Genomic DNA, 13,726 nt, shown 5'->3' on the forward strand with positions numbered 1-13,726 from the left:
AAGAAAAGATTACTTACGTTTAATTGGCATTATACTAATTACTAGCAAAATACATCAGGCAAATATCACATCTACTGACTCTCTGTCATTTTACATTCCTTACTCCATCTTCTCTCTCCCCAGCAGCCATAAAACACCACGCCATGCTGTTCTGACATATCCCTGAGCAAAGACCAGATCCTAATTCTCTCCTTGCTCTCACTGCCTCCTGGCTTGTTCATTTCCAAGCAACACTGCTGTAAAGCAGACACAGCCATATAACTGATTGAGAACTGCTGCTTTTATGAACTCGTGCCCTTTTCAGCCCCAGCACCACACCTCACCCAATGGGTTGATGGCCATCCGCGTAAGAACATTGCACCATTTACAACCTCAACAAGTAAATGACCACCTGAACCAGAGGCACAGGTCCTCTCTCACACACAGACCAGCCAAACTGCTTCATTCCCGACATGCTTGTTCCCCTAAATGGCTGTAAGTGCAGTCAGTTCAGCCAGGTCTCACCCTCCAATAATGGCCTTGGCCATAAATCCCAGCTGCTCCAAAAACCATCACCAGCACAATCCTCATCCCCAAGGCTGTTTTTGCAGATAGACTGGCTTTACCCAGCACTGAGCATCTCTGCCAGACAGAACCTGGGCACAGCCTGGGGTGAGCCCCATGGAGGAGCCCTTCCCAATGAGCAGGATGGGTGAAGTCACTCCAACCAAGAGAGTTCAGCCCAAAGAACATGAGCTGTGCCACACTGGTTGGCTCTAAGGCCCAAGAACAAGCTCTGGCTCTTCATATTCAGCAGTAGGGCAGTGCCTGGGTAGGACTTGGTGAGTCCACAAGTGCCTGGTAATTATGAACAGGACCTAAGAGAACGGCATGGAGCTACATGAGGAGTGAGTCAGGCTGGGTGTTAGGAAGGAGTTCTGCACCAGAGGGTGGTGGGCATGGAACAAACCCCCCAGGGCACTGGGCACAGCCCTGAGCTGCCACAGCAAAGGAAGCACTTGAACAACATTTTCAGACATATGGTTTAGGTTTTGGGTGGTGCAGTGTGGGGCCAGGAGTTGGACTTGGTGATTCCTGTTGATCCCCTCCAATCGGGTGTAATCTGTGGCTCTGTGTTCCTCTGAACTGCAGCTCTCCCTTCCTATGAGAAGCCCATCTGGAGGCCACTGCAGGTTACCTGGGAAGCCCAATAACTCAGTGGGAGTGCACAGCCCTTCCTCCACCTCCTGATGGAGACACACCTGGATGCATCTACCAGGGAACAGAGATCCCACCCACCATGAAGAACAACAAGGGACCTGATGTGCAGGTGACTACAGAGTGCTTGCTGTCCTGCTTGCACCAGGAGGTGAAGAGGGAGCTCAGGTGTGACCACATAAGCCTGGAAGCAAGGAGCTGATTGCTCTGCTGCTCCTATAGGAAGTCCTGAACAAATTGCAGGTCTGCATCAGCACACACTAAACCAGCCCTAGATCCTGCCAGGGAGCCTGGGCTCCCTGAGAGGAAGGCAAATGCGGGGGCTGATACGGTTAGATAACCTCTGAGTCAAAGCGGCCTATCCTGGGTAGCTCTCGCCAGATGCCATGACTAATGTTAGATTTATGGAGTGTCCTCTCTGCAAGTAAAGCAAAGAGCTGGCGTTACAACCACTTAATGGAGGTGACTTCAAATCAGGATGGATGAGAGCGTGTGGGAAGGAGACAGGAAGAGAGATTCATTGATAGTGCGAGCACAAAGGATAAAATCCCAGGGAAGAGTGAACAACTGAGACTGACATTTGACCTGTCTCAATAGCAAAGCTCGCATTGATTTCACTGGGGACAGGAATGAATCCCTTATCCTCTATCTCACGCCGACAAGAGGGATTTTCCATCTGAGGGATCTGCAGCTGACCAATCCTTCAAACTCAGGCACATGCTATTTTTATGAGAAAAAAATGCAGTGTGAAGTCCTCGAGAAGCTCAAATGGGAGACTTCATAAGCTTCTCGGGCATTAAGTTTAAATCCTGCACTAATGCAAGTCCCCTTGCATGGGAGGAGGCACTGGCAGGTTTATAGAGACATTCAGGTGCTCTCCGAGGCAGATAAAGGGGAAATAACCAAGGTAGATCATAGAGGAGCTGGAAACGACGTGTCAAATTACTTCAAAAGGAGCTTTCTAAGGGAGCAGCTCTTTGAAAACAACAAATAGTCTGGGACCGCTGAGGGATCTAAATTGTCTATTGCTTTTACTCTTGGTTGCTTATTCTGCCTTAGACTTGCCGGATCTGAATACCAACCTCTGGCTGCTCACGGTCCCTTTGCAGGTCCTGCTCTTGGTGGAGTCAGGATGGGAAAATTGCTCAGAGGGAGCCGGCAAAAAGAAGCAGTGACCGAGCAAAACTGCTGCATGCTGCCAGGCAGCTGTGCTGGCATAGCAGGGCACATGGCACAGGGACAGGGATGAGCAAAGCACCGTGGAGGAGGGCACTGCCTGTGCTGGTGCTCTTGCTAACAGCACACAGGGCACTGGCAGCAAAACAGGACCGAGCCTGGGGGCTCCAGCCCTGTTTTAATGAATATTCTGAAGCCTGAAGTTGCTTTGCCCAACCTGTCATTCTAAGGAGCACTGAAGAAGGGGCCCAACCCTCCAGACTGCTTCCAGTAACCAAGTCTAGTGACCTTGCGTTGAACCCACAAATAGTTTGGGAATGACTGTCTATTCTTTGGCAAATAGACTTTGTACCAAGGCAAAGAAACGGTGCTCAGACATGGTGCAGATAAGAATAGCTGCTGATGACCATTGTGCTTAGGCATCTGCAGCCATTGCCAGGCAATGGCAAAAAAAAAATCCTATGTAATTACGGTGCAGTAGCCTACACATCACAGCACCCTACAGCTCTGCTTGGAACCACAGTGTGAAGGTGAAGATCTCCCTGCTTTAATGCTACAGAGCTGGGACCCAGCTTCAACCCGGCTGGGATGCAGTGGTGGAGGAAAGCATTCCTGCCCTGCAGCTACATGGCATCACCAGGTCTGCTCTCATCTGCTGGAAAGGTGATGGAGCGAGGACCGCAAATATTGCAAGCATCAGTATCTGCAGGGACTATATGTAGTAGCTTAAAGGTAAGGAAGGAAAATTGGGTCAAACAGAAGATGGAGGGGCCCTATCGGAACATACCAGAGAAACCACATTTAAAGAGGAGGCAAACACCTTACTGAGCACACAACTAAAGACTCAGGCCAAAAGTTTAGGAGCAATTGACACAGAGAGATCATTCAACCCAGATTCTTCATAAGCTCCAGTCACAGCTCAGGGACAAAAAGGGTGAAAAAAGCCATAAGAATCCAAGAAGGAAACGTGGCTCCTTCAACTAAATAATGCCTCTAGGGAGGTCTGGGATCTGCCAAGGATCTTTGGAGAACTTGAGGACAATCTTACATGTATATCACCACGTAATCCTGGGAGACAAAGAAGAGAATGTCAAATGAATTATTGAAGCTATTTTGGACAGCCTCTGAAGCAAGTGGCATCTTCGTTAGAAGGTCTTGGGAGGATTAAAGGCATTCTCTCTAGCTGGTAGACATGTATTTGTTACTGAGTCTGAGGCAGAAAAACAGCTGTACCCTGTTCACCTCGGTACAATTAAGGAAGGTGACATGGCTGACGTGGCATGCCACAACCACCCTGACCTCAGTGACTTCTGTAAGAGACATTTTACCCAGGCACAAGTGCTGGAAAACAGGGAAAGGAGGAAATAAGGGTGAGAACAAGTTTGAAATGACGTCTCAGACAGAGGTGGCATGTTGAAACCAAGATGGTGTAATCCGCGGCCATTTGCAGTCTCTCAGATGCTGTTTCTCCTGATAAGAATCTTTTCTCACGTTGCCCTTCAGTAGCTATTAGGAAAATCAGAACCTGTCTTATGGGATGGACAGACTTTGTGTGAAGAAAGCAGAGAAGCTCAGGATTTCTTATAAAGATGTGCAGATGTCTGTGGGCTTGAGGAGCGCTGAGAAACCCAGAAGTAATCTGTAGAAGTAGATGAGATGTGGAAGATGGTGATGCACTGGAACTGGCTGTCCATAGATGCAGTGGGTGTCCCATCTTTAGAGACAGTCAAGGTCAGACTGGATGAGGCTCTGAGCATCTAATGGAGCTGTAGATGTCCCTGTTCATTGCAGGAGTTGGATGAGCTGTAAAGAACCCTTCCAACTCAAACAGTTCTGAGATTCTATGATCATAGAGAGATCGTCATCATGCCTACCCTGAATGAGAACAGGGTCTGAAATCCACTAGTGATGATGAAACATCTACAATAAATAATTCCAGCCCTGAAGAGTTGTAAAGGAGAAAGCTACGGTTTAATAAAACAAAATCCCACCAACCAAATCTCACTGCCTTCTCTTGGTGCTGAGTCCAAACACTAGGGAGACCCAAGTCAATATAGGTGACCTCAGGCTATCAGAGGGGATGCTGACATGTAGTGCCAGCCAAAGAACCATGTTTCCTTATTGTCCACCCCATCTTCCTCCAACAAGGTGAGATTTCTCTTTAAGAGATCTGTATTGGCATCCTGGCCAGGCTTACTGGTGCTGGACTGGGAGCAGCACAGCACCAGCCAGAATCCCACAGCAAGGAGGGGAGTCTGGGCAAAGCATTCCTCTGCAACAAAGCAAAAATGCTGCAGGGTGTGTTTGAGGGGAGAAAAAAAAGGCAAAAAATCCGCAGACTGAACATGTGCCTGGAACAGTTTCCGCGAGACAAAAGGGACATTTAAAGATAATGCAAGAAAGAAGAATAGGGTTTTAGATCTAGAGACTTCATTCTGGCAGATCTGTGTTGGAGGAGACAAAATCATTTTCTCGTCCCAGCTGCTGGCGGGGAGGAGCAGAACAATAATAGCGAGAAGCTTAGAAAGAAGCTCATGACCAAGCTGAAATGAAGTAGGAGATGGGAGATAGAAGCTGCCCGGTGCTGCAAAGTCATCTTATCACTAGGAGCACAGTGATGATAGGAGGGCTCCCCTGGGCTGCCCATCTCCACTCAGGGCAGATGCTGCTCCCAGCCCAGCACTGGCCACAGGCAGCTCGGTTTGCAAACAAAGGGCACACATGACTGGTGCAAGGCTATATTCTAAGTGCTAGCAGCCGTGTCATATCGGTGCTTGGTGGAGCTGCGGATGCTGCTGGTGAGCCGTGGGCTATCATCTGGACACATCCACACTGATAGAAGGTTGTTGGCAAATGGGAGGGCATGCAGAGACAAAAATGATAGGAAAGGAGGACATGAGCTACATTCAGAAGTGCGGCAAAGGGAAGCAGGAAGAGAAGTCTCCCAGGCAGCCCTTGGAAGGGTTGCCAAAACGCAGTGCGCACAGCCAAGCCCTGCCAGATGTTGCTGCTGCCCAGGAGCAGGGCTGCGGGTCTGTGGTGGCACTGGGAGCAGATGGCAGCAGCTGGGAGGAGCCCAAGGAAGGTTGGGAGGGAAGGTGGCTGCCAAAATGTCTTGCCTCAGCTCTGCTCATGGGAAGAGACTTCACTTGGTTTTTGACTCTATCAAAGAGATCTTTAAGCACTGACTTGCTCTCATGTGATCTACAAGCATGTATGATGTGGAGCATCTCCTGGTACTGTCGAGTTCAATGGGAAGAAATGGAAGCTAGGGATGCTCAAGTGGAATTCAAATAAAGGTTTGTTAGATTGGGTCAGAGAGGATCAATGTCTGGGCTGTCCCAGTGAGGATGAAGCACACTGGTCTTCACCAGCTACCACAGCTGGATCCGCTGCCAGAGAGCTGCTGCTTAGACCCAGCCAGACACACAATGCACAGGGTGGAATTCTATGACCCATATCATAAGAGGATCAGATGAGCTGCTCCTCCTGGCTTCACAACGTATCAATTTGCCAGTCTTCCTCAAAACAGAGGGAAATCGGGACTGAGGGAGCTTTCTTCATTAAGTCCAGCAGCCAAACCCATGGAACCCTACCTCATCTCACTCACTCAACAGCTGTGCTTATGAGTACGAAAGAGGCTGGAGACCTTGAGAAAAAAAGGTTGGTTTTGTTGGGAGCTATTGGTAATAGGTGAACAGTTGGACTGGATGATCTTTTAGGTCTTTTCCAACCTTGGTGATTCTGTGATTCTATGAAAAGCCCATAGCTATGAACCAAGAGCGAGGTTATTGCATCCAGCCCTGTCACAGCCTCTCAATGATGCACTGCTCTCGCCTCATGCGTCAGCAGCTGCCCAGAGGCATCCAGTGCTTTGCCCTCTGCCCGCAGCTGAGCTGCTACTCAGTGGCACCAGGATCCTGCAGCAGCGCTTGCCCTCTAAGCACTGAGCGCCTGAGCAACGCCTGTTCATCCACCCAGAGCCAGCAAGCAGCTCAGAAAACTCAGATTATCTTTTCCCATTTCATTTCTCACCCATGGTGGTGTTGCCTCCCTGGAAGGGGAGCTGTAAGATGGGCTCATTAACATCTGTGAAGTACAGATACTGCTGCACTAAGTGCATTGCAAAAGCTCATGGGATGGTTGTTAATTACATATTCAGTGCGGGGTTGTAATGGCATGCATTAAGAGTGGCATGGGGTCCCCACTTTAAATAATAGGGATGAAACAAATTAAACATTTGCCCCTGTTCTCTGGGCAAAAGAATGCAGCTCAGGAATACTTTAACCACTGTACTGCCATCTTGAGTACCTCCATACCACACAGGAGCAGAATGAAACAGCCTTCACATAGCAACTCCTAATTTTCTCAAAGCCTTTATGTAACATTCTCCAAATTGCATGGCTTGGAACAGCGATCCCACTAAAATTTCACCAGAGGAGAAAGAGATACCAGCACTTGCATCACCCAACCTCTGCATACACTGTAATGGGGAAGACCCTTTGCAGAGCAGGACCACTCCTCAGCAAAGCCTCGCTTAATTAGATGGTGGGAACAGATGTCTCCAGCGAAAGCAACTGGTGGCCAAGTAGGAGATTAAACTCAGAAACCTCATAGGAGCAGATAGCAGCATGGCAAAATGCTGGGGAGGAAGCAGTGGGCATCTAGGTGAAATACCAGGGATGACAAATGCCTGTGATGACTGCGGAGCTGGCGCATCAGTGCCAAGATATTGGAGAAGTCTTCATCAGTAAGATCGTAATTCCTCCTGAAAAGGACCTGGCTCAGCCCCTGCAATACAGCATTTTACTGCAGTCTGCACAGTAAAAGGTGTCCAAAAAAGGAGGACACTGATATGTGTGTTAATCAAGTGAAGAACCATCTACAAAGAAAAGGCATGGATCTGTCTTCCAGTTGAAGAGCTATAAATAGCCTTGCATACTTGCTTATCAGATTGGTTCGGCTGCAGGGATAATCTCCTGGAGAAAGCAATGGAAGCCCTGTTATGTTGGATATTTATAACTAGATGAAAGCCTAGAAAATGCACAGTCGTGTCAATCTTGCGCTCGTGCCGCAAGATAGGGTGTGTGGGATCCAATTAGTCTCTTCAGTTTAATATAAGGTCAAGAATGGCTCCGTCTTCCCAGCTCCACAAGAAATGAGCGGGGTCTCTTAGAGCACTCTGAGTGGCTGTAGAGGCATGCTGAGATGTCCCCATAGGGTCACAGTGGTCCCACAGCTCTCTAGCAGGAGGGCCTGACCCTCTCCTGCACAAACAGAGCACATCCCATTGCACTGGGAGGTCCAGAATGCAGTGGGAAAGATGGCCCCAATGGACTGACCCAACACAAGCAGCATGTTTTGATCCCAAAACAACATGTCCTGGCGCCTGGGTCTCCTTGTTGCCTGCTTAAGGCATCACAGCCCTCACCCCAGCCCCACAAGTTCACTGAACTGCCATTGCCAGATAATCTTCAGAGCACCGGGGTGATGGAGTTAATGCCAGTGGATCCCCCAGAGCCGTGCCCCGCCACGGCCTCGGCTCTCACTGGGCTTTATGTAGGTCAGGGCGGGTGCTGGAGGCAGCAGGACACCCAGCAGCTGCCATGGGAGGGGATCTGGGCTGGGGGCAATGAGCACCCAAAGAACTGCTGGGTTCTGTCCTTCTGTTCTGTGCTGTGAGCACCCACAGCTCCTGTGGAACGGGAGTGCTAAATTTGTGGAGTGGGTCATGGTCAGGGACTCCAAAGGTGCCTGGCTGCTTTGGTCCCACAGCAGCCCCTACTCTGAGCAGTGTCCCCTGGTCTTAGAACCACGGAGCCACAGAATTTCCCCAGTTGGAGGGGACCCACGGGGATCGCTGAGTCCAACCCTTGGCTCCAAAACCACTTGTTTGGGTCTGTTCATCCCATAATATCCTGGCAGGAAGACAATGAACATCCCAAGGACTGCAGAATGTCCTCCATCTCCTACTGCAGAACTTTCAGGTTCTCCTCTCTCACCTTGCTCCTCCTTCACTTTCTCTGAGTCATGTGTCACATTCATGAGCTCTAGATCCTCTCGCTCAGCCCCAGCACCACCACTCTGCTGTACCCAGCAGCACAGCCACGTGCAGCTCCCTTCACACAAGCCCTTCATGCTTCCTGCATGCACCTGGCTGGTACCCGAGAGCTCTTGACAAGTCCACTGCTGTCATTCTGCATCAGAAACCTCTCCACACTGCTCTTCCCAGTTGTCTGGCTTGTGCTTTTGGGAAGAAAGCTAATTGCACAACACCCTCAGGCAGGAGGGTGCCTCGTATTGCCAGAGCATCCAATGGATTTGGGGACCCATCCAGACCCAGCACCAACTTGCCTTGCTTTGCCATACACAGCATTATCCCGAGAACTAACCTGGGAAGAAAGGGAAGATGTACTGCTAGACCTTCAGGCCCCCAAATTACCCTGGGCCCCCTCTGTGTTGTAAGAGGGGAACCCAGAATGCTTCCAGCTCCAAGACTGAACACTCTCAACTCTGTCCCAAAGTCAAGGATGCTCCAAGAAGCAGGAGATTTCAGGAGGACTCTTAGCACTATTTCTTTCTACTCCCCAAGAGATTCCTCTGAGCTTACCAGCTCCCCAGCAAGCTCCCCCTAAGTACAAGAGCACAAAAGGCAGCAGGTAGAGGAAAATTGGTGTTATGAGCGCAGCCAGAGCCAAGGCTGAGGAAGCAACTGAAGCCGGCCAGAGAAGCTAGCTTGGGGCAGGGGGCTGCTTTGGGGCAGTCAGCAGGCAGCACGGAGGCAGCATGGGGACCACAACTGGGGGTGAGCTTGTGCCAGGGCAGGGGAAAGCCAGCTTTGCTGTGGTGGGATGGCAGATGCCTCTGTTGGGTCTTTGTGGGATGGACCCAAGTGAGAGGTGACCTGAAGGGCCCTGCTGGAGTCCTCAGGGTTACCATCATCCTGCTCCTGGGTCCTATACCCCACATATTCCCTGTGCCACTAAACCTCTTCTCTGCTCCCCAGGGAAGCTTCACATCTCCAAGAGCACAGCACGGAGCTGAGCACAACCCAACACCCCTGCCCTCTGCCTCAGGGTAGGCAACACAGGACCTTCTGCCCACAACCTCACTGTGGACAGCCCCTCTGTGTGCTTATATCCATGCTGCATCCTCAGAGCAGCCTTTTGCCCCCACTGTCATGCTGTCAGAGCTGCCTCCTGGTCCCTCCACCTCCTAATATCCCCTCAGACCTCCCTACCCTTTCTCACTTCTCCCCACCCCACCATGCCTTTGCTGCTCCTTTGCTTTGAGCCTCCCAGCCCTACCAAGCTGCATGTGGGATCCCATCTGACTAAGTCCCTGAGGCACAGAGGGCAAAGAGCCCCAGGTGTAGGATCCCCGGGGTGGGTGAAGACATGGATGCCACCAACACCTACCATTCTCAGGGTGCTCCATCTCCCCGATGCTGCCGTCAGGTGTGGTACGCTCATAGTGGTCCTCGGGCAGGGCCAGTGGCCCAATGCGGGGGCCCGATGATGATTTGCTGCTGGGGGTCTCCGACTCCTCCAGCCCGCTGTCATAGTAGCTGTGCTGGGAGGGATCCTGCAGGTCCTGGGCCTGGCTGGCTGCAGAGAACGTCACTCGGCGATGAGGTAACTGCAGGAAGAGAGAAGAAGAGAGAAGGTTTTCATTTGCTGGGTGGTTGACACAAAATGGGGGTCATCAGAATTGACCCTAGGATGGAGGCAGAGGGTCAACAGGGAACACTGCTCAAGGGATCCTGTGTTCCCCATACCCAGCATCTCCTCTGGCCTCTGCCTCCTTTGCCACCAAGGAGGACGCACAGTGTGTATATCATAGAATCACAAAATCATTAAGATTGGAAAAGAACACTAAGATCATCTAGTCCAGCCATTAACCCATCTCCACCATACTACCAAACCATGTCCCTCCGTGCCACAGCTCTCAGCCTACAGGCTCTGAAAGGTCCCCATCAGCACCATGCTCTGAACTGTGGGCTGGCCTCCACCCCAGCCTTCATACTGTCTCCTTATCCTCCACTTTGCACACACCCTTGGTAAGCTCTTGGAGACCCATCTCCATCTAGAGCCTTTCTAATGTGATCAAGGCTCAGCACAAAGCCTCGGGTGACATCATTCTCACCTTACAGCCTCAGACTCGTCATCTCTCATTGTAAGAGATGCTCCATCACGGGTCACGATCGCTCCTTCTGTGCGCTTGTTAAACACTGCCAAGCCCTACTTCACGCTTGCTCTCCCTCATGTTATGGAGGAGCTGCTGCAAAGAGTCATTAAGCTGCATCATCAGCCTCCTCCAAATCCTTCCAGAAAATCCCTCTTTGTCATGATTACTGAGGAGTGGAAGGGGTAAGGCAAGTTCACAAGGCAAAACCAGGGTGATGAGCACACAAACACCACGAGAGAATGACACACAAAATCAACATCACAGGGAGCTGCTCAATGGGACTGGGAAACAATGGGGAGGCAAAGGAGCGAACAGACCAAAAGACAGCGGAATTCAGGCTAAATTCCACTTTCACTGCAGTATTTACTGAGATGGAGTGGCAATCAGGCATCCAACACAGCCAGCACCAAGGAGGACAGGGAAGGAATCAAGCCTAACCAGGGGAAGGAACACACAGGGAGCATTTAAATGAGCTTGCTGCTTTTAGGTTGGTTGGACCTGATTAAATTCACCCCAGGTGCTTAGAGACCTGATTTAAGGAACTTCAGAGCTGTTAGGGCTTCTTTTTTTGGTTGTTTTTTTTCTTCCCTCTTGCATTCTTTTTTTCCTTAAGAATTTGTACAGGGGAAGCTCCAGAAAAGTGGAAGAGAGCTAAAATAGCGCCTGTCTTTAAAGATGAGAAAAAAGAAGATCTGGAGAATTATAAAACAGTTAGCTTAATTTCAGTTCCTGGAAAAATACCGAACCAGATAAAAGAACTCTTTGTAAGTACCTACAAGATAACAAGGAAATGAGTAACAGCCACGGTAGGTTTGTCACAAACAAACATGTCAAGGCATTGAACTTCTTCCTTTGAAAAGACATCAGGCCTTGTGGATGGAGGAGGAGCAGTAAACGTTACAGCTTGGCTTTCGGAACTTTTCTGACACTATTTTAGATGATATTCTCATAAGGAATGCAGGGAAATGCTGTAGGTGCAGCGTAGTACTTCTCCCCTTTGGTAATATGGCGCATCTCGCTGCGGGGTGGATGCAAAGCCTTTAGAAAGTCGTATTCAGAAAGTAATTACTGAAGACAAGTCTTACAGGCGGGACAATGTATCAAATGAAATTCTCCGGGTTGTGTCCCGCGTCCATTGCTAGCCTGTATTTTCATTAGCGGCTCAGATGACAGATGCGGAATATATCTGTCACATTTGCACACTTGGGAAAAATAATCACCAGGAAAGCAGCAGGCTGGCTGAGAGATTGGGGGCTGCGGCAGATCATGGGTTGACTATCTATCAGCTGTGTCAAAGTCTCACAAAAACGTATCTATATTGGGATGCATAAGCAGGATATTCGTCTTGAAGTCACACTGTGCCCGGTGCCAGTTGGGCTTCAGAAGGATCATAGAAATGCCATGTCCGGTCTGGAACATCGCATTCATAGAATCATAGTCACCAAGGTTGGAAAAGACCTGTGCATCACCACTCTTTCTGAGAATAAATTATTCCTAATATCCAACCTGAACCTCCCTGGGCACGCCTTAAGTACATCACCTCTCATGCTATCGCTGTCACCTGGTAGAAGAGGCAAATCCCCACCTTGCCACAACATCCTTTCAGGGAGCTGCAGGGAGTGATAATATCTCCCCTGAGCCTCCTCTCTTCCAGACTGAACCATCCCTTCTGCAAATGCTTTCTTCTAAGAGAGAGCAGTGGGCTGCTTCTTCCCTCCATTAGCAGCATAGAATTGCCTCCACTTACAGTGAGGAAGATGGAGGTTCCCAGAGCAGTAGAAATACCTAGGTAGGTTTGGCAAAACACAAGAGATTCCTCAAGCAGAACGTGCCATGCATGAGCAGCAACTCTGAGCTACACAGAGCTGAGCTCCAGCTCTGAACCCAGCCTGTGGCAGCTATCCTACCTCCCCAAACATCTTCTCCCTGACAGCAATTTTGCCTATAGAACACCTCTGTCAGCTGCCACACTCCTTCTGATAGAGGGGGCAAATCCATCCCTCCCAGCTCTGCTCCCTCCTGCATTCAGCGCTGTGGGCTCAGGGACCCTCAGCCCCACACAGTCCCCACCACTCTGGGATGAGATAATAGCAGCTTGTGTCTGGCTGAGGCTCCCCACCCGCACAGCCCTGTTCTGGACTCAGCACAGCAAGACACTGGCTCCGTTTGTCTGGCCCTGGCTTGCAGAAATTGGGTTTTGTCTGACCTCTCTCTGCGAGGTCAATGGGCCTTTCAGCAGCAGTGTTCCCCATACAAGAAGCTGCTTGTGCGGTGCGACCAAGGCACCCCTCAACCTTCTCCTGCTGTTATACAAGCTGGCTTCCTCAGGCTCCAGCCACAGGCTGGGTTGTGAGCCAGCCATTCCATTTCACGAGCCTCCTCTTTGCTCACCCCATTTTTTCCTTTCTATCCCTTTAAGGATGAATACATCTCAATGCTCCACTCCTGCTCCCACCTCCCAGCTCCTTCACCCCAGGGTTGCACGCACTCATGAGTCAGAGCAGTGTGAGTGCCCAGCTGAGCTCCTCCTGCACTGCGATGCTCTGCATGACACACATGGGCATCCCCTGCTTCTCACCACACTGCTTTGAGTTAAGATGCGCTTTGTTTCCGCGGGCCTGCTTTACCAAGCAATCTGGATTGCTCTGCATGACTGCTCTGTCCTCATCACGATCTCCCACACCGCCGAGCTCTGTGTCAGATGCACATTTTATCAGCAGTGATTTTGTATTTACTTCCAGCTCGCTGATTGCGGTGCTGAATGGCAGCGGGTGTGGACATGCTGCCAAAAGCTCCTCCAGAAGACCCCCTTCCACCAGGGCTTTTCAGCCTTTCTTCTCTACTCTGCTACTAAACCAGATCGTCCCCTAGCCAACAGTGCCCCGCGTACAATGAAGAGTGTTAATTCGAAGTAATAATGATAACAACAGAAGGCATTATTAGCCTGGCATCTTCACCAAGGCTCCATCAGCCACACATTGTCAAATAGACTCCATAGGTCCTGGCGGTGGCCAGGACAGACTCATGGTGGTGACACTGCCTGGCCACCTCCTGCCACCAGATTGGCTGCCATCACTTGTGGTCCCCTCAGTGGGCTCCCAGCCCACTACATGCCCCTCACTGCTGCACCGGCTCAGGGCATCATTCCAATTAGTGTCATTCCAAA

The 13,726-nt window shown here is 50.3% G+C and overlaps 1 protein-coding gene across 2 annotated transcripts in view; it reads right to left on the minus strand.

The window, feature by feature from the left end:
- Positions 1-13,726, minus strand: part of PCDH1 (protocadherin 1) — a 47,936-nt gene that overhangs the window by 15,224 nt on the left and 18,986 nt on the right. For both annotated transcript variants that reach the window (XM_085518959.1, XM_085518960.1), the window contains exon 4: positions 9,792-10,011. In XM_085518959.1, coding sequence (XP_085375085.1) covers positions 9,792-10,011 — 220 coding nt within the window. The remainder of the gene's footprint in view (positions 1-9,791; positions 10,012-13,726) is intronic.

The sequence above is a fragment of the Coturnix japonica genome, chromosome 18, assembly GCF_054131305.1.
Source record: "Coturnix japonica strain WE chromosome 18, WE-NBRP24, whole genome shotgun sequence".
Classification (NCBI taxonomy): Eukaryota; Metazoa; Chordata; class Aves; order Galliformes; family Phasianidae; genus Coturnix; species Coturnix japonica.